Consider the following 22,301-nt stretch of genomic DNA (forward strand, 5'->3'; position numbering starts at 1 on the left):
GGGAAACCACGATAAACCATCTTCCAAGCTGCCAACAGTGGGATTCCAACCCACTATCTCCTGAACGCAAGCTCAAAGATGCGCCACTAACCACATGGCCGACTCAATCTGTAATCAAATTCTTTTCTGTTTGTCATATAAATTTAGTTGTAAATTTTTACATTTCATGGAAACGAAAGTTTTTAGTTCTCCAGTTAATTGCAGTTAAAGAAAGGCAACAATATATCATTACCATATTGTCCTTGGCAAGGTAATTTGCTCTTTCTTTGGCTCTTCTTCTACCTTCATTACAGAAGCTCATGTAGGAAATGGATTTTTTTTTTTTAAATCTGCTTTACATCGCACCGACAGAGAGAGGTCTTACGGTGACGAAGGGATAGGAAAGGGCTAGGTGTGGGAAGGAAGCGGCCATGGCTTTAATTAAGGTACAGCCCCAGCATTTGCCTGGTGTAAAAATAGGAAACCATGGAAAACCATCTTCAGGGCTGCCGATAGTGGGGTTTGAACCCACTATCTCCCGGATGCAAGCTCACAGCAGCGCGCCACTAACCCCATGGCCAACTCACCTGGTATGTTGGAAATGAAACACATAAGTCTATCAAAAAATAACTAGGTAACATACATCACTGCTATGCTACAGATACTCTTGAAGTAACAAGAAACACAACAGCAATAAAATTATCAAACACTCATATTAACTAGCCATAATTTTTCTTGCTAGTGGTTTAACACTGCATGAACACATTGAAGTTTTTCAGCAATGCAAGGATGGGAAAGGCCCAGGATTGGGAAGGTAGTGGCCATGGCCTTAAGGCACAGCCCTTTTATTTGCCTGGTGTGAAAGTGGGAAACCACTAAAAACCCTCTTCAGGCTTGCCGACAGCGGGATTCGAACCCACCATCTCCCAAGTGCAAGCTTATAGCTACATCACCCTAACCACATGGTCAACTCATTCGGTACTAGCCAAATTAACGATACCTGTAGAGAGGAACGCCTTTCTTAGCTGCACCAGCTTTGCAGACAGCCAAAGAGACACCAAGAATAGCATTTGCTCCAAGTTTGGACTTGTTTGGTGTTCCATCCAACTTGAGCATGAAGTTATCAATTTCCACCTGCTGCGTTGCCTCAAAGTTCTGTAAAATAGTTTAAAGTGAAGAAACACACCATTTGTTTCACAGAAAAAAAAAAAAAAAAAAATAAATGCTAAAAGCAAAGTTTAGAGTAAACCCATGGAGAGCTATCAAAATACTAATAACTACACACCACACAACTCATTTTACCTGTTTTAGCAGTTCAGGAACGATGATATTATTAATGTTATCAATGGCTTTCTGAACACCCTTTCCATGGTAGTTCTTTTTATCATTGTCACGAAGTTCCAATGCTTCATATATTCCAGTGCTAGCACCAGATGGCACAGCAGCTCGAAAAAGGCCTAAGTCAGTCACCAAGTCAACCTGTAAAGGAATTTAAAAATAGTTTTATAGCAAGTATTCAGTTTTAAATCACTTAAAATCTTGTGAGCAGGAGAATCAGTACCTACAGTAAAAGTGAAATAAAGTTGTGACTTTTTGTCTAAAAAATAATAAACATGTAAAACACTTGTAATTTAAATTATGCTTGAGAAAGTGGAAAGGATGGTACCTTGCTAACATTCCCTGCTATCTTTTATTCTACGAAGCCATTTCATCTCTGCCTTCCCACTATATTTCACCAGTTCAGTTATAATTTCATCTGTTATTGCTACTTTATGATAATGAAAAAAATTCGAAGGAAAGCAGCACAATTTGTTATGGGTAATTTCTGACAAAGAGGTAATGTTACAAAAATGTGCAAACTTTAGGCTGGGAAGAGTTGGGAGTTAAAAAACGACATGCTCGACTATGTGGTATGTTGCAAGTGATTATTATCATTGTAGATCCGTACTGAAAGTTATTATACTTAACTGTTTATTGTTCATTTACCTATTCAATATATTAAATGGCGTGGGACGACATTAGTAGACAAATAAGCTTGAGTGGAGCATTTAAAAGTAGGAAAGATATGACGGTAAAATTGGATTTCAAGGACAAATTGGGCCAAATATTTGCTTAAAGGATGAGGAGTAAGATACCGGAATATATTATCAAGGGAAATGTTTGATAGGCCTAAATTTCCAAGTTCTTTGAAAATGTTCAAGACAAAGCTCGGTAAACAACTGATAGGGAATCTGCTACCTGAGCAATAGCCCTAAATGCATTATTGATGACTGATTGATATTTACATACAATAATGCAAATTTACTATTTAACTCAGCATCTCAACAGAGCATGTTCATTGTATCAAACAATTGATTACAATATCATCATACTTAAGAGAAAAGCCTTTTGAATCTTGTGTAATCCATCATCCAAATTGGTATACTGAATCTGAGTGAATAAAGTCAGAAATCCACTGGTTTGTTGTATGCCATGTAATGCATCTGACTGTATTTAAAAGTTTCTGTAAACAAATGGCGATTTGAGGAATACTGTCAGATGGAGTGGATACTTACGTTTAAATCTCAAATAAGCAGGGCAATTTCAAATTATACTTGCTGAAGGGGAAAAGAAATTAATACTCATTCACTGCAAAGTTTCAGACTACCTCAGAACATCAGCGCAAAAGGATTGGAGCATTGAATAGATGGAAATCCATTGGTCAGGTGCCAGAAAGACAGGAGTGAAACATAGATCATAAATGTAACTTCACTCCTGGATTTATCAGCAAAAGCACTTTTTCTCTGAATAGGATATTTTCTACCCATGAAAATCTACACAGAAAACTGAATGAAAAAATATCAATTTTGCAGATTAGTCCAAACCCATGCCTAATAAAAAAAATAACGATGATGATGCTTGTTGTTTAAAGGTGCCTAACATCCAAGGTCATTGGCCCCTAATGGTATAAGATGGATGACATGAGATGATAATTAAAATTTTAAAATGTATCCACTGACTAGAGTTTAAAATAATTGGTGATGAAAAATGATTATGCGATTAAAACAATCAGTGGATCTAATTTGCAATGCCTTATTTTCTAATTAAATTATAGAAAAATACAGGTGACAATGGAATATGGCATTGCCTGGAAGTACAGATATATATCGAATCTTGTGTAATCCATCATCCAAATTGGTATACTGAATCTGAGTGAATAGTCAGAAATCCACTGGTTTGTTGTATGCTACGTAATGTGTGTATATATATATATATATATATATATATATATATATATATATATTCAAGATAGAAATTAAAATAACACATTAAAATATGCAAATACGAACTAAAATAGAGTCAATGGGATAAAAGTGCAGTTTAACAGAAAGAAAGGACAGTATTACAGACAAAAAATACCACTATCCCACGGAAAACAGATGACGAGGTCTGCTGACTACTCGCCATCTTGCAGGATGAGGAAGATGGTATTTGGGAGCTTCAGACTACGGCGCAGATCGACCAGGTCCATGCATTCCGTAAGGATGTGTACCACGGTAAGATGATCGCCGCAAGTACACACCGGAAGGGGTTCTCCTCTCAGCAAATAGGAGTTTGTTATTATACAGTGGCTGATCCGAAGACTACACAATACCACTGGTTCTCTCCGAGAAGCCCAAAGGGAAGTCCTAAATACCTTCGTTGTACATTTTATCGCTCTCAGCTTATTTGGAAGTGGAGTGGCTAGAATATTACTTGCTGGAACCTTGTAAGGCAACGAGGGCAACGTAACTGCCTCCTTGGAAGCCTTATCTGCTAACTTGTTTCCCTCTATACCCACGTGGCTTCGGAGCCACATAAACATGATTCTGGTGCCAGCATCCAAACACCCGGCCAGCAGGTCATGGATCCGCTGCACCAGAGGGTGCCGAGGAAAACAGGTATCAATAGACTGTAGCGAGCTCAAGGAGTTAGTACACACCAGAAAGTATCAGCGCTCATCGGACATTGCGTACCGCAGAGCCTCACAGACAGCAGAGAGCTCTGCTGTATACACACTACAGGTTTCCAGGAGAACAAAAGGAAACCTATCATTATCGATAACGAACGCATAGCCCACTTTCGCTTCTGCCCTTGAACCATCCGTGTAAATGATGACTGAACCTGGATACTGGCGAACAACAGACAGGAAGAGCCCCTGATAAAACGAACGGTCCGCGTTTTCCTTCGGGCCAGTGTGCAGATCCAGGACTATTTCAGGTCGTCGTAGTATCCACGGAGGTACCCAACTTGGTTGTCTGACAAGGCAGGGAACAGGAGGTACGCCAAACAATCTGTGACTGCTATCCAAGTGTATTCCAAGAGGCTGCGTTGCTTGAGTTTAAGCAGCGTACAGCCGACAGTTTCCATTGTGGAATACGCAAGGATAGCTTGGGTGAAGTTGCACCTGTCATAAATTTGCAGCATAGGACAGAAGCATTTGCTGGTGCCTCAGGTGTAAATGCGGCACACCAGATTCAGTGACAGGCTAGCAATGGGGCTTGTACGAAAAGCTCCCGCTGCCAACCTAACACCACTGTGGTGGATGCTATTCAGTTTTGCAAGGACGCTTTGCCTTGCTGATCCATATGCTTCACTGCCGTAGTCTAACCTGGATAAGATATGTGCCCTGTAAAATTGTAGGAGCACCGTGCGGTCACTCCCCCAATTAGTACTGGTAAGGAACTTCAACTTCTTAGTGCATTGCACTTTTAACTGCCGCACATGTGGCTCCCACGATAATTTGCTATAAAAAAGGAGCCCAAGGAATCGGTAGGTGTTAACTACGGGAAGAGCGTCATTTCCTAAATAAAGCTCAGGATGCGAGTAAAGAGTGCTCTTTCGGCAAAAGTGCATAACAGAGGTCTTTGAGGTTGAGAACCAAAAGCCATGTTCTAAAGTCCACTGTTCCACTCTCCTAATAGCTTGCTGTAACTATCTCTTTGCGACTGCCATGTTATTCGATCTATAATGCAGAGCAAAATCATCCACACATAGCGACGGTATTAGTGCTGAACCAGCAGCAGCGACAATACCGCTTATGGCAATCACAGAGTAACACTAACAACCGACCCCTGTGGGATTCACATTTTCTTGAACTTCGTATTCCGAATATGTCCTTCCTACTCAGACATGGAATAGACGGAGGGACAAAAAGTTTGCAATAAATACTGGCAAGTTTCCTCGGAATCTCCACTGATGCAGGACAAACTATACCATATCACCATGTGGTATCATAGGCCTTTTCTAAGTCAAAGAAAACAGCCACCAAATGCTGTTTGCAGAGAAATGCATCCTGGATAGAACTCTCGAGGCGTACCAAGTGGTCACTGGTTGAGCGAGCAGCTCGAAAAACCACACTGGTACTCTGGCAAAAGTCCTGTTTCTCCAGACACCACACAAGTCGGCGATTTACCATCCTCTCAAATAGCTTACACATGCAGTTTGCAAGACAAATAGGTCTGTAACTACCTGCATACTTACGATATTTGTCAGGCTTGAGGACAGGAATGACTACACCCTCTCGCCACAGACGGAAACTCACTCGCTATCCATATTCGGTTGAACGCTCGAAGGAGATATAATAGACTATCCTCACTAAGGTATTCCAGCATCTGGTTATGGACATTGTCTGGCTCAGGAGACGTGTCCTGGCAAAGCGCCAAGGCGCTGCGGATTCCCCACTCCGTAAAGGGCACGTAATAGTCCTCTGAAGCTTGAGTGGCAAAACTAACGTGATGACGTTCTGTCTCCTGCTTCAGAGCGAGGAAATCATGATGGTAATTCCCAGAGTCGGACACATCCGCAAAATGATTGGGTAAATGGTTAGCAATCAAGAGTGGTTCGGTGACTATACTGCCTGCAATGGAAATTCTCAGTACAGATGATGATCCTTGGATACCCAAAACACGCCGGAGTTTAGTCCACACTTGAGATGACTGAATATTGTGTCAGCCATGACCATACTCCCTCCCACGAAGCTTTCTTACTCTGTCGAATAAGAACTCGTGCCTTAGCACGGAGTTTCTTAAATATTACCAATTCGGCCACAGTAGGCTGTCTACAATAGCGTTTATGCGCGGGGCGGCATTCTTTGATAACTGCTGCAATTTCTTTGTTCCACCAAGGAACGAGTTTTCGGTGAGGAGTTCCTGAAAAGGATGGAATGGACTCCTCAGCAGCAGCAAGAATAACTTGTGTTATGCAATTGATTTTGCCGTCTATGCTCCGCCTGGTCACGTCAAAGACAGCTAGTGATGTGAACTTTGGCCAATCAGCATGTTTAAGAATCCATCGAGGAGGAGCCTTGACAGATTTCTGTTTCAACCAAGTAAGTATAATGGGAAAATGGTCACTGTCACAGATCATCGCGTGCATTCCACCGAAACAGGAGAACCAGCGTTCGGCTGGATAGACTAACGTCTATGCGAGAGTATGTGCCGTAACGTACACTGAAATGAGTGGGTTCACCTGTATTCAAAATACATAAAATCAGCTCTCTTACTAATGTTTCTAACTCCCTTCCCCTGGGGCAAGGCGTTTCAGAGCCCCATACGGGGTGATGGGCATTAAAATTTCCCAATAGGAGGAACGGAGGTTGAAGCTGATCTATAATGTCAGTTACATCATTTATATTAAGAGGTGGGAAATACACATTACACACTGTTGCTATGACAGTCAGCGGAACGCAAACTGCTACAGCCTCTAGCAGGGTTCTTAGTGGAACCTCTTTGCGATAGGTATCAGAAAGGACAAAAATGCCTATGCCACCAGAACACCGGTGAGCATAATTTGTTCTGTCGAGTATAGTCTGAAGTTTTTCAAGGCCGTCTGGTCTGAGATTAGTTTCCTGAATGCAGTCTGTACTCGACTACTCACTAATTAGCTGCTGCAGCTCAGCAAGATGTCTGCCATAACCGTTACAATTCCACTGTAACAGTGTCATAGTGTGGATTAAAAGAGTGTGTTAGGTTATGAGCAACAAGATGCTCATAAATCTAAACACTATAAATATCCACATCCGTAGATGTAGATGACAGTTCGACATCCATCCCATTATCAACAGACGGTGGGACAGACGCCCAGAACTTTGACGTATTTTGGGGGCGGGATTTCATCCTACGAGGGGAGCATGCAAGTTTAGGAGCAGGAGTACCTGCTGGCGCTGATTCGTACCCTCCATTGGAGGGTATGATTTCCCCTTCATGGGAGAAATGTGGGAGGGCCTCGCAAGGGCGCTCCACTTCTCCACCTTCGTTCTTGTTTCGACAAGCTTGGAGATATTTTCCCAGCCTTGGTCGAAGATGCCGCCTCCACCGGCATGGGAACGCCTTTCGCCGACATCTGACGGGGGGGGGGTAGGCTTGGACTTCACCCCCCTTCGAGCTTTAACTCTTTGCGGCTTTGCTCGCAGGAGCAACAGCGGCCCTGGGTGCAGCGATCGCAACAGGTTTAGACAGTATTAACTATGAACCTGGAAGACTCTGTGCTATCTTCATGTAGTCTAACGTCTTAGCGGGGGCATTCATAGCATTGAACTTACAGCGTGCTTTCAAAACACTGTAGTAGATGAATTTTTCTTTCTTTTCCCGGACCATATAGATAAGTTGTGATATGTTATTACCTTGACTTTTTCTGGTAATACTGACAATTTGAAGGAGACAATGAACGCACCGGGGGCAACGTCCTTGTCGTAGTGTTATTTATAAGCACACACTTCTCCCTATTCTTTCACACATAAAATTGCTTACTCATCACAGAAACTTGTGCGCACAGGACAAAAATTTAAAAGACGTCAAGATGTGCACTTTTTTTTTTGCAAGTTGGTTTACGTCGCACCGACACAGATAGGTCTTATGGCAACGATGGGACAGAAAGGGGCTAGGAGTGGGAAGGAAGCGGCCGTGGCCTTAAGGTACAGCCCCAGCATTTGCCTGGTGTGAAAATGGGAAACCACAGAAAACCATCTTCAGGGCTGCCAACAGTGGGGTTCGAACCCACTATCTCCCGAATACTGGACACTGGCCGCACTTAAGCAACTGCAGCTATCGAGCTCTGTGTCAGGATGTGCTACTGTCAAGCTCTATATCCTCAAATTGCTTTGTCCAGCCTTCCAAAGCTTTTCTCGGAAACAGTCCATTGTGGTAAGCCTTAAGGGAATTCCCATCTATGGCACAACTATTCAATCCCCGAGCAAGTAAATCCCCAGCACCATGGCACTAGAGATGAGGGTCAGTAGTATACACAACCTGTTCACGTTTCTAAAGGATCAGTTAAGACCCATGTTTCCATTCAAAGAAAAAGTTTCCAGGTTCCTGCTAATAATTTTAAACCAAGTTGGCAATATATTGAGCACATTTATAAAATTGTGATGCTGAACCTGTTTGGTTATCAGCTACTCATTGCAAGCCAAATAAAATACAGTTCATTTGGGTTTAAGTAAATGGAAAAGGTATGTCATGTCAGGTACATCTTGCTACTGTATGCAACAATACACAGTACTACCTGCGACTGTCTGGGCAAAGGTTGGGCGGTCGTTACCAAATCTGACAAACTAAGGGAGAACGAATGGCTATGGGCAGAGGATTTTAACCTTAGGGGGCTAGTTGAAGCCTTTGTGTACAAAATAACAAATTCAACAGGAAGCTGCTGCCTTGCAGATGTGGCAGGGGACTGCTAAAGCCTAAGGAAGATAACCCTGACAGAAAACTTTCAATTTTAGGCCTAGCAAGTCAGTTGGAGAGTAACTGCAATTGCTTTCAAGATAAATACGAGCCTCGGATCGAAGAACTCAAGATAACAACAGCTAGGTGTGAATGACTGCTTACAGCCTGGAGCTTCACCAGCTATGAAGCCTAAATCAAGGACCCAGTTGCCAGATTGGAATCTTGAATATTGTAACACTGACAAACAAAACTGAAGAAATAGTTGATATGATGGAAAGGAGGAAAATTCTTATAATGGGGATGAGTGAAACCAAATGGAAGGCAACAAGAATAAGACACCTCCGTCTATACTATATACTGGTCTGGAAATAACTGAGTCAAGAAATGGAGTGGACTTTATACTTCATAAATATATTGTCAGTGGTAGAATAATGAAAGGATCAGTAAAGTGGAATGGAGACAAATATAGTATACGGGTAAACCAGGTGTATGCTCCACAATCAGGATGTTCAAATGAAGAAAAAGAAGCCTTGCTGTCCAACTTGGAAGAACGTATGGTTTGTGAAAATTTGGTAGTAATAGGAGATTTTAATGCTCAGACTGGATCAGACTGGGCTATGAATCCTCCCTGGGTCCTAATGGAATGGGGAATACGACAACAGAGGGTGAACATATGCTAGATCTTTGTAGGAGGAACGATATGGTTGTAACACTTGCTTCAAGAAAAGGGACGCGCATAGATCACAATATATAGTTGGGACATTAATATGGAATTGTGATTGATTATATACTCGCCGACCAAGCAGTTTGAAAGATTGTAAATGATGTCAAAAGTAATTCCTAGTGAAAATTTGGATGGAGACCACAGGCTGATGGTTGCAGATACAACAAGTCTACAACAAAAGGACACCAAAAATAAAAAATTGGAGACTTTCTGAACCAGGATGAAGGAAATGTTTTGAGAAAATGTTTGGAAGATGTTACCAAAAGAAGATCCAAGATCTGCAAATGAGGAATGGGATAACCTGAGGAGAGAACTGGTGAAGACAGCTGAGAGTATGTGGAAGGCAAGAGCCAAATAAGAAAATCAAAAGAAACAGCATCGTGGAATGAGGATGTAAAAGCTGCTGTCAAAACTAGAAATGGTGCAAGAAGAGTTTTGTACCATGCCAGAGTGTGAGGAAATCCAAGTGAAATCGAGGATAAACTATCATTTTACAGAGAAAAAAGATTACAGGTCAAGAGAATAGTTGACATTGAGAAACAAATGCAAAGAAGATCTTGCCAACAGAATAGGGCAAGACAAACACAAGAAGCTCCTGTATAGCATTGTTAAAAGCAAAAGAAATGATAACAGTACTATCAACATAGTAGAGATTCCAAACAGAGAGGTAACTAGAACTGAAAATGAAATATTACAGGAGTTCAGTAGATATTTCAAGCACTTACTGAACTGTAATACAACTGACGACACACAAGATGACCCTCTAAACCCTATAAATTATAACTGCACAAAGTTTGACATGGCTGAAAGTGGAAACAGCAATATGTAAAATGAAAAACAACAAGTCTGCAGGACTGTAGTTCAGTGTGGACGTGATCAAAGCACTTTGAGAACCTGGAATAGAATGGTTGTACAAAGTACTAAAAAAAATTTTGGAAGAAAATGAAATCTCCAGTGACTGGAGGCAAGGAGCGATTATTCCACTAGTTAAGAAAGGTGACCGAAGGAAGTGTTAACAACTATAGAGGCATAACCCTTCTATCTCATGGGCTAAAAATATGATACCCTCCTGGAGAGAAAAATCTGAAAATCTGTGGAACTGAAACTTGAGGAAGAACATGGATTTAGACCAAAGAGGTCAGCGCTAGACCTCATTTTTTCGACAAGAATGCTCTTCAAAAAATACTGGGATAAGAACAAAACGGTTATAGTTGTATTCTTGGATACTGAGAAGGCTTATGATCATGTACCACGTAAGCACAACATACAGGAATGTCTGAGATGTAAAGAAGTGCCAGATGAGATTATAGCTTGAGTAAAACAACTATATCAAGAAAATAGCAAAGGTATTTTATTGGTCCAACCTATTCAATACTATCCACTGTTAAGTGGTTACATCTACATTCAGCTATAGAGTTTTACGGTACATGTTTTGCCCCTTCTAAAGGGCATCTTCAGCCTTTAGCCAATCTTAAAATGTTAAATAAAAATGTTAAACAAGAAGCTAGACACTTTGCATTGTATAACACTGAGAACTTAAAAGTAGTGTACAAAGTCATTTAAAAAATATAGACAACATTAATTTAAAAATGTGATAACAGTAGATTAAGAACAATCTCAACGTCAGTCTGAAACCATGCATCCAAAACTAAAACTAGATTTTCATCTTTCCAGAATGTGTGGAAACATGTATAATCTCGAATATACAACATCAAGATTGTCACAAAAAAATCTTGCCCAGAGTTAAACTTTGTGTAATCCATTTGAATGAGGATTGTTACATTTGTGCAAGAATAATTTGCATGAGTTATGAAGTACGCAGTTGATACTGATGTAAAAATATAATGGGTAAGAATGTAAAGTATGCAATGGAGACCATTAAGAAAAAAGTATTTAGCTGGAACTGCTGAAGATATCAAAGGTGAACTGGGGAGCAACGTAGTCACATTGGATGTAATGCTCTCTGTAGAGAATACTTGATAGTCGAATGGACCGTCAGTTCTCTGGAATGAAATGGAAAGGAAAAACTTAAAACCCCTTTGAGAGCTAAAGGATTCTCTTTGGACCGAAATAGAAATGGTTATTTTATATTTTTACAACAGTATCAACTGCATACTGCATAACTCATGCAAATTATTCTTGTACAAACATAACCATCTTCATTCAAATGGATTACATGAACTTTAACTCTGGGCAAGATCTTTTTATGACAATCTTGATGTTATATATTCAAGATTATACATGTTTCCACACATTCTAGAAAGATTAAGATCTAGTTTTAGTTTCAGATGCATTGTTTTAGACTGACGTTGAGATTGTTTTTAATCTACTATGTTATCACATTTTTAAATTAATGTTGTCCATATTTTTTAAATGACTTTGTACACTAGTTTTAAGTTCTCAATGTTTTACAATGCTAAGTTTCTAGCTTCTTGTTTCATATTTTTATTTAACATTTAAGTTAAACATTTTAAGACTGACTAAAGGCTGAAGATGCCCTTTAGATGGGGTGAAACATGTACCGTAAAACTCTATAGCTGAATGTAGATGTAACCACATAACAGTGGATAGTACTGAGTAGGTGGACCAATAAAATACCTTTGTTATTTTCTTGATACACTTAAGAAAATGAAAATTGCAACACCATGAAGGCATTGGTCGTTTGTGTTGATTTTCAAGATATGGAACGATGCCATGTAGGTATGTAAACGATCAAATTTTCAGACCCATTGGATTGTTGCTACAGGTCTCCCCACGTGATTGGTCGCAGAAGAATCAACCCTAGTATATGGACTCTGGTGTAGCGTAGTAGACTTGCAGTTTGCAGTAAAATGTTCTCCGTCAAACATGCCTCGACGACAGAAGAGCACGCTATCAACAACTGTTGCTGTTTGAGAGAGCTCGGATAACTGGGCTGTGCGAGGCTGGATTATCACTAAGGACTGTCGCTGCATGTGTTGGCCGACAGGCATCTACGGTACAACGTGTACGGCAGCAGTGGTCAAATGAAGGTACCTACACTCGTAGACCTGGCAAAGGCCCAGTGCGAACCCACTATCTGCCGGATGCAAGCTCGCAGCTGTGCGCCCCTAACCGCACGGCCAACTCGCCCAGTATCAAAGCTTTGGATAGTAAGAGCTTCAGCAGTCAAGTATTCCCCAAGCTATCTGAAGCAAAAGCTGGAATTTTTACCAGGCCTCAGAATTGCACGAAGCAAAAGAAGTTCTACATGTAATGTTTCTTGATGAGCATAATGGAAGTGAAAAAGTGAGAATTGAATGGAAGTGATTGAAAATTTGATTCAAATTTACCATGAGCTTGAGTGTAGGTCAGTCAAAATACACTACCATATAATCCTGAATACCACCAGTCACCGAATAAGACCCGCACCCAAAATTTGAGACGGCAAAATACGGGGAAAAAAATTAAAATAACTTACATACCGGTACCTATTTAATTTTCTTCAAATATACCACAAATATAAATTCAAACAAAATCGGTCCAATACTAAGATCATTTCACGCCCATGCGGTCTTGATCCAGTTGCATATTAGTCCCACTTCAGGCCTCTTCACTCGTCCGGTTGGTGTTAATGCGTGATCAGACATCCATTCGGTGTACAACTGTTTCATTGCAGTTTTGAAAGGCCGGTTCATGCACACATCCAACGGCTGTAGAATAGAAGTGAGTCCTCGCGGGAATTATCGCATGATCGGTTTTTCCTTTCTTCACCATATCTTTTACGGCGTCAGCTGTATGTCCTCAGTAACTGTCCAACAAGTTTCGTTTTTGTAACAAAGCTCCCGGGTGACGTTGCCAAATGCACTTCACCCAGTCCTCAACTAACGCACTGTCCATCCAGCCGGACTCGTATGTTCTAACAATAACACGGGACGGCAAGTTTACTTTCGGAAGAATTTCCTTTTCAGAAACACATATAGAGGGAGTTTGGTTCCATCCGCTAATACGCACAACATTACCGTGCATCGTTGCTTTTCGTTACCACTTGTTCTGATGGCTACACTTTTAGAACCCTTTGTATCCACTGTATTTTCCAACGGCATTTCAATATAGACAGGTGTCTGGTCAGCATTCCCAATCTGCGACAGCAAATAAGAATCTCACTTCCCCAAATGAATGTGACTCTGAAAGGCCGTTAATTTTTCTTCATATGCCCCATAGATACGTTGTGAAATATATGTACGTTTCCGAATAAACAATCCCTTTCTCCGATAAAAGTTTCTTATCCATCCGCGGCTTGCAGTAAAACACTGTTTTGAGAACTCTAGTGCTTTCAATGGACACATTTCAGTAGAAACACCATATCCTAACTCATGTTTTTCTATCATAAATTTGTGTAGTCGTTCTTCAATTTCCGGAAACACTGCTCAACGCCTGCAAAACGCCCTGCGATCGCCGTTACTTTTTAGAAGATTTTCCTTCTTTCGCCAATCACGAATACACGACTGATCAATATCGTGCTTTCCGTATATTTCAGCTTCGCTTACAACTAAGTTTCTCACGCACAGTAAACGACCGCAGATGCCGTTTTGAAACCATCACAGGACAGATACGGAACTGCAATGTGAGCGAGGTAGACTTCCGTAACCAACTGTCACGACTCACAAAGTACGATATCCCGCGAGATTAGCTATTCACGCACCCAGCAACACTTGTGAAACAAATGACGATCGAGCATCCGCAGCAGCGGCTTTCATATTTACCCATATTCTTTGATTTACCGTATTTCATTACCTTACATTTCGCGTTTACACGCCACTGTAACCGTATTGAGAAAAAAATTGATCTTGTTTTCTAGAACACAACTCAAACACAATAAAACCTGAATGCCCGTTTACATGTGGTATATTGAGTACGGTAACCGTATTGAAATCTATTTCAACACACTATGTAAACGTAAATATTTACGAGAATGAACGGCTTGAATACGACCCACACCCAAGATTTAGAACCAATATTTTGGGGAAAGAAGTGCGGGTGGTATTCGGGTTTATACGGTATTTAGTGTCACGGAATTAGTTATGCTATCACGAAATTAGGCAGTATGCCCACTTCGCACATTACATTTTATAACTCCAACAGTTTCACATTTCTTGCATGTACTTTATCTTTTTTTTTTGTAGAACAAGTATAGGTTCTCTAGAGTATTTATTTTCATATCTTATTTATGATCCTTAATATCGCAAAGTTAGGTAAGTTTACCGTATTTCTTTTCTATTTAAGGGTCGAAACTGTTTTCTACACTTTCCTGGTACATCAGTTTTCCCATCATCCTCTAGAAAGTGTCATTACCATCATCAGTGAAAACTCTCTACATCTGTAAGTTTCAATGAAAGTAAGTTGCCTTTGTTCTATTATAACTTCACCTCGCTCAATGCTCATATACTTGCATCTAATTCAGGTCTCTGATATATTAAAATCATCCAGTGACTTCATACTTTTCACCAAGTAAAGTGGCTGTGCATGTTAACGTCCTATGGAGCCATGCTCTGCATTCGGGAGATGAATGGGTTCAAACCCCACAGTTGGCTGTCCCGAGAATGGTTTTCTGTGGTTTCCCAATTTCACTTCCAGGCAAACACTGGGGCTGTTCCTATTCATAGGACACAGCACATTCCTTCCATGTCCCTATCCAATTTCATTCACCATCTTTTATTTCACATTCATTAGCTCCCCAAATGAGGTTGGCAGCAGAAAGGGCATCCAGCTGTCAAACATGCCATTTAATTTAATCTTGCTTCGTCCCAGACATACATACATACTTGCTGTATTAAACTTTCTAAAGGATCACTTGGTTTTCAATGCTGACAATTCACCTGCCTTCACCACAGCATTACCACAGGCCGAGGCATATGCAAGGTCAGGAAATCATCAACAAACTGCCATGCAGCATGCCACCCCTAGCTATGTAGCTTAATTAGAACATTACTGCTGATTCTGTTGCAAAATTATTGGTAGAAATTCAGTATGTACTAGAATTCTAATAGAGTTGAAATTATGCAAATCTTACATAGAATATCTCCTAGGAGATATGAGAGCCAAGGACCCACCCACCAGCCCCCAGAAGTACATTTACTTTGAAATATAGCATGCGCCATTCTCCACTGCTCAGGCACACACTATCATCTCCACTGGCTGAGGTATAATCTGATATGATGTAATTCCCAGCAATAACGACAAATACATTTGGTTACCAACTCGCGCACAATAAAAACACAAATACAACCTGTACTAACAGGAGCTTTGTGGCCTATCTTCATACGTGGAGGCCAATCTCAAGTCATGAGAACAGTGGCCCCTTCGAAAGGCTTCTTTCTATGGTTGCTGCGCATACTGCCCGTACAGCAAGAAAAAAGGTGATTTTAGCGGTAACATATCTTTCCACATCCAGGCCAATCTGTCATGAGAACACTCCTTTCAAAAGGCTTTTTTCTATGGCTGCGGCACATACCGCCCACACAGCATGAAGAAAAGTAATTTATTACCTGTAACCTATCTTTTCACACACTCAATTTGGCCTTCGGCCTTATTGCTGCTGCACTTAAGAATATACCACTAGTTCATAAATTCAAAAGTTGACAGCCTTGTGCACCGCACGATCATGTCATTCACGGGAGAAATCAACGACAGGTAAATCACGTCTAGATGTCGGCGCTGCAAACTGTGACTCATTGTTCTAAGCAGCCACAGTAAATACCGAAGCTCTGCCAGCCACAGCCAATTCCTTATACCTCCTTATCCAATTTCATTTAACTTCATCAACTGAGGTTGGCATCAGGAAGGGTATCCGGCCACAAAAACATGCCATATAATATCTAACTTCATCCCTGACGTACATACAGTACATACTAACTAACCTTATGGCACTTCAGCCCTTGAAGGGCCTGGCCTACCAAGCGATCGCTGCTCAGCCCGAAGGCCTACAGATTATGGGACGTCTTGTGGTCAGCGCGACGAATCCCCTCGGTCGTTATTCTTGGCTTTCTAGACCGGGGCCACTATCCCACCGTCAGATAGCTCCTCAATTCTAAGCACGTAGGTTGAGTGGACCTCGAACAAGCCCTCAGGCCCAGGTAGAAATGCATGACCTGTTCGGGAATCGAACCCAGCGCCTCCAGGTAAGAGGCTGGCACGATACCCCTACACCACGGGGCCGGCATACAGTACTGCACACACTGAATTGATAATCCTCATTTTTCTTTCCTAGATGATCACCTATGGTTTTCAATGCTGTTCATTCACCTGACTTCAACACAGCATTACCATAGACCAAGGCAAACAAGGTTAGTATGTCATCTTAAACGACTGCCACGCACCATGCCTCTCCGAGCCATGCAACTATGTTTCAGCAATTAATTATAACACTAGTGTTGATTTTGTTGCAAAATTATTATTGCCATTAAATTTAGGATATGTTATTTGACCATCCTACCAAGTTTAATTGAAATCTGCCTCTTACAACCCAGTTTCCTCGAGAGTTGGGCAAATGTTACTCATCCCAGACAGCAGAAGAATGGCCGCAATTCATCACACTGCCCTCCTAACACTAATTTAAGAGGGATAAGTAAATACTGGCACCACCAGTCTTATCACAGCTATGGAACTTCAGGAGTAATGCTACTGCATAGTAATTGAAACACTGGGCAAGTTGGCCATGTGGTTAGGGGTGCACAGATGTGAGGTTGCATCCAGGAGATTGTGGGTTTGAACCCCACTGTCGGCAGCCTTGAAGATGGGTTTTCCGTGTTTCCCATTTTCTCACCAGGGAAATGCTGGAGCTGTACCTTAATTAAGGCCACAGCCACTTACTTTCCACTCCTGGCCCTTTCGTATTCCATCGTCGGTATAAGACTGATCTGTCGCTGCGACTTACAGAAAATCTTAAATAAGAACTATGATTAGTATTTTAACCCTGCATTTAATACAATTACTTTTTTTACAATCTGCTTTATGTCGCACTGACACATACAGGTCTTATGGTGACGATGGAATAGGACAGGGCTAAGCGTGGGAAGACACGAGGCCTTAATTACGGTACAACCTGGTGTGAAAATGGGAATCCATGGAAAACCATCTTCAGGGCTGCAGACAGTGGGGTTAGAACCCAATTACTTATGTTTCCTGAAGTTATTCATACAGAGGTAAAAGGCAAACCTGTAGCTGAGCTGAAAATCTACAATCCGCTACTACTTTGCCAACATATTCGTGCGCATCCTCAGTATGCTATTTACACGCACTTTTGGTATAGTAAGCTATCGTAGTACTAATAACTATTCAAAAGAAAGATCTCTTGTATGTTGGTTTTACGCAGCACCGACAGAGATAGGTCTTAGGGATCGGAAAATGGCTAGGATTGGGAAGGAAGCGACCGTGGCCTTAATTAGGGCACAGACCCAGGTTTTCCCTGGTGTGAAGACATGGAATCGCAGAAAACGATCGTCAGGGCTGCCAACAGTGGGGTTTGAACCCACTATCTCCTGAATGCAAGCTTACCGCTGCGCGTCCCTAACCGCACAGCCATTTCACTCTGTGGAAAGACCTCAATGAGGGTGTATGTAATGTTATTACAAGCTCATGTAAAAAAAAAAAAAAAAAAATTGGGAGCAAATGTAACAGATTTTCAATAACTAACATCAGCATACATTTTCTTTCCTTCTTTTTCTGTCTCACTCTTGATGAAACCATCCTCCAGCCTAAGCAGAATATAAAAATGACGGTATTCTTAAAATCATTTCCATCCAACTGTTAACAATTGGGGACCACATCCCAGCTGCTGTCACAAAATCCTCCGGATACCACAAGGCGCATGAGAGCTTCCATACCAACACCACAAAATGCACTTCAAAAGAGTGTAAGTAATGCATAGGAATTAGACACAAGAGCAGAACAAACAAGATTTTCAATTGGTGAACTGACCAGCATAACCTAGAGTATTGTCATAATCTTACCTCAACAGTGGGATTCCCACGGGAATCAAAGATTTGACGAGCTACAATCTTCTGAATTGGCATGATGCTGGTAGACGAATAATAATTCCCTTGAATGCGATTCCAAATGGACCTGGAATGATATCATATCCTACCTTGAATTTGACAACAAAGAAAGTGAATTATGACATAAAGCTCTGACCAGTATATATTACCATTAATACGCTGAATATTATCCCAAGGACGTCCTTTCACTATACAAAACAGTACAAATACTTCATGGAAGAATTACTCTGAAGGACATTAAAGGTTAAATGCTACTAACACCTTCATGAAAGATCTTACTTGAATTGCCTGTTTATGACAGGAGCACAATATTTTCCAGGTGTCAAGTAACGATAAGACAATGAATAAATCACTTTAAATGCCATAGCATTACAAATTGTACTATATAGAACCCGGAATAGTGACACAAGCACACACCTACCTTCGACCACCAAGCCGGAGATTGAGCGGTGAAATGACCTTCACGTAAACCAAAGAGAATGAGTGACGTCAACTGCTTCGGTCAATTAATAAAACATTTGACACTCGAACTTCCTGACAGAGCGTGTTTAGAAATGCGGGAAATACTTATCGATCCGATTCTATCGATAGAATAAAGATAAGAGCTTTAATTTTATTTTTTGTCAATTTAAACCGCAATAATACTACGATTATGCCAACCTATTTGTTTATACCAAATAGGTTACAAGGATAATAGCGGAAAGTAGGCCTGAAAACTTGCGACAGCGACTGTGACTCACTCTGGTTGCTGGAGCTGCACACTAATAACCCGGCATCGACAGCTGTGAAGTAATACAATGCCAAATGTGAATACAATTTCAGTTATTTTAAGAAAAGGCAGTATTTGCGCTATCTATTATTGAAATAACTACAGAAAAACAAAGTGCGTCAAAATAATTCTACAGATTTCCGAAAAAAAAAAGAAATAAAGTATGACTGTAAAATTGTTTCGGTGTGAAGTTAGTGAAGTCCTTAATGAGGGAATATGTTAGTGTATAGTGCTATTAAAACAACGTGCATGTTATGACAGTTCCCAGCGGGGTAGTAAGAGGTGGCATTTACTATGGCAACCAGTACACTTCTCCCGTTTAAGCCAATTCCAGCTAGACACGCGCTCTCCCTTTTCCTACCCCCGGTCTGTCATAAAGCTCCTTGAGGCGGTCGGTTCGAGTTCCACGTTGCCAATTAGTATACCGTAGTGATGGGAATATCCATGGCTGGACTAGACTATAAGGCCGTGACAATGGAGATCCGACAACGTCGCTTGGAGTCAAGCATGTGACGTCTGTGTTCGTAATTTGTAAAGAAATCTAACGTGCTGTATCATTATATTTTGTGTTGTGCGTGAATTAACTTGTTGCCATTGTTTTAAATTCAGAGTATACTGAAGATATGTTATGTTTGATAGTTTTAAAAATTAACTAACGCGCTATTTGGTATCCTGGAAGACATTAATTTACGGCAAAGGCGAGCTTTCCCCTGTTGCAGTATGTATAATAGTGACAATCCACATAGTTTTTAAAGCCATTATGTGCTTGTATTTTTCAAATTGCATTCGTTTAAAACTGTAGCATAATTATTTTATTTCATTTTACGTTGCACAAGTATGACACTCACAATTAAAGTTAGGCTTAATTTCAGATGCCAACGCATTGCTGTTTTACAAGTTTTTGAAGCTGAGAAAAAGATAAGAGTGCAGTATTTGCTAGGATTAAGGTCTGAAAAATATAAAGAAATATCTTTAAGCAAGGACATGTTTGAATTAGATTCCGATTCATTGAACATAACTGACGAACCCGATATATGCAGTGAATTTTCCTGCGTCTTAAAGTAAATGAAATAGAAGTAGACTTCGATAACATGTTTCCTGTCATTTACATTTCAGGTTATGTAGCTATTAAGCTAGCCAGTAAACTTAAGTGCAGATACTGTATCTCAAACATATCAAAATGAAACATTTGAAAATGACATGTTTAATAGTTTAAACAGAGGTGGGTTTTCGGCCCCATCAGAATTGCTCTTAAATGTGTCTACAAGTGTATATATAGTAAGATCATGCAGATTTTAATCTCTGAGGAATATAAAGTAGCATTCGTTCGGAGTAAGAATCAAAGTGTGTATTGATTCAGCTTACAAGGTAAAATGTAATTGATACAAGGGAGTGCTGCTCATATTCTGGAAAACCTCTATATGAACTTCTCTGCCAATCTTTACCCTATTTTGCAAATACTTTAATCAACAACTACTCAAAACATGTTCATGATGCTGATGCTAAGGTTAAAAGTTCTGGCAAGAAAAGAAAACTGATGACCCTGGAGTGATTATGTTGTAAGTTGATTCCCAATGCTAAAATTGTATTTTGATGGACATAGGATTGCATGTTTTTCTAGTTGTAGCCATATGCTTGTTTGTTCTCATATTTGCACTGACGTATTTAATTTTTGCCTTGGTGTATATCTATCCAATGAAAACTGCTCTTCCATCAACGTTTTATTTGAGAAAACATAATCGGACCTTTATGTTTTCTTATATATATAAATGATATGAGTAAAGGAGTGGAATCGGAGGTAAGGCTTTTTGCGGATGATGTTATTCTCTATAGAGTGATAAATAAGTTACAAGATTGTGGGCAACTGCAACGTGACCTCGAAAATGTTGTGAGATGGACAGCAGGCAATGGTATGTTGATAAACGGGGCTAAAAGTCAGGTTGTGAGTTTCACAAATAGGAAAAGTCCTCTCAGTTTTAATTACTGCGTTGATGGGGTGAAAGTTCCTTTTGGGGATCATTGTAAGTATCTAGGTGTTAATATAAGGAAAGATCTTCACAGGGGTAATCACATAAATGGGATTGTAAATAAAGGGTACCGATCTCTACACATGGTTATGAGGGTGTTTAGGGGTTGTAGTGAGGATGTAAAGGAGAGTGCATATAAGTCTCTGGTAAGACCCCAACTAGAGTATGGTTCCAGTGTATGGGACCCTCACCAGGATTACCTGATTCAAGAACTGGAAAAAATCCAAAGAAAAGCAGCTCGATTTGTTCTGGGTGATTTCCGACAAAAGAGTAGCGTTACAAAAATGTTGCAATGTTTGGGTTGGGAAGAACTGAGAGAAAGAAGGAGAGCTGCTCGACTAAGTGGTATGTTCCGAGCTGTCAGCGGAGAGATGGCGTGGAATGACATTAGTAGACGAATAGGTTTGAATGGCGTTTATAAAAGTAGGAAAGGTCACGATATGAAGATAAAGTTGGAATTCAAGAGGACAAACTGGGGCAAATATTCATTTATAAGAAGGGGAGTTAGGGATTGGAATAACTTACCAAGGGAGATGTTCAATAAATTTCCAATTTCTTTGAAATCATTTCGGAAAAGGCTAGGAAAGCAACAGATAGGGAATCTGCCACCTGGGCGACTGCCCTAAATGCAGATCAGTATTGATTGATTGATAATTGAAGGTTAACTTTCCATATGTTACAAGAAAGACTCCAAGAAGTAGCCGTACAGTGTTCCCAAGTTTCAGTGTCACAGCCTTAGTGTAGTCTGGCCATGGAATATCGAATGTTTTATACTATCGTTAGAATACCGATTGTGAAGCGTGACTGTCGAATAATTTTAATTAATGGCGTGTGGCATCCGAAGAGGCCGAGTGCAGGTTTTTCGAGTTGACGTCGTATAGGCGACCTGCGCGTCTATGAGAATGGGGCCCTACATTTGATGAATTCTAATGCTGAAGACGGCACACATGCCCAGCCCCCGAGCCATTGGAATTAACCAATGAAGGTTAAAATCCCCGACCCGGCCGAGAATCGAACCCGGGACCCTCTGGAACAAAGGCCAGCAGCCATGGAGCCAGACTTGACTATCGAATGAAAACATTCGATAGTTTTCATTCGGTTTGC

General features: G+C 40.7%; 1 protein-coding gene across 2 annotated transcripts in view; it reads right to left on the reverse strand.

Moving 5' to 3' along the window:
• The window catches only part of LOC136864468 (enolase), a 67,723-nt gene extending 48,802 nt beyond the window's left edge, over window positions 1-18,921 (reverse strand). Inside the window, exons 1-4 of one of the 2 annotated variants that reach the window (XM_067141487.2) lie at window positions 18,823-18,921; window positions 18,357-18,468; window positions 1,282-1,458; window positions 980-1,134 (exon numbers count right to left, since the gene is read on the reverse strand). In XM_067141487.2, the coding sequence (XP_066997588.1) occupies window positions 980-1,134; window positions 1,282-1,458; window positions 18,357-18,419 (395 nt within the window). In that variant the 5' untranslated portion in view covers window positions 18,420-18,468; window positions 18,823-18,921. Of the gene's footprint in view, window positions 1-979; window positions 1,135-1,281; window positions 1,459-18,356; window positions 18,469-18,680; window positions 18,782-18,822 lie in introns of those variants that run through there. The other variant, XM_067141486.2, reaches the window with a different exon arrangement.
• Between the last annotated feature and the right edge of the window lie 3,380 nt (window positions 18,922-22,301).

Source organism: Anabrus simplex, chromosome 2 (genome assembly GCF_040414725.1).
Source record: "Anabrus simplex isolate iqAnaSimp1 chromosome 2, ASM4041472v1, whole genome shotgun sequence".
Lineage (NCBI taxonomy): Eukaryota > Metazoa > Arthropoda > Insecta > Orthoptera > Tettigoniidae > Anabrus > Anabrus simplex.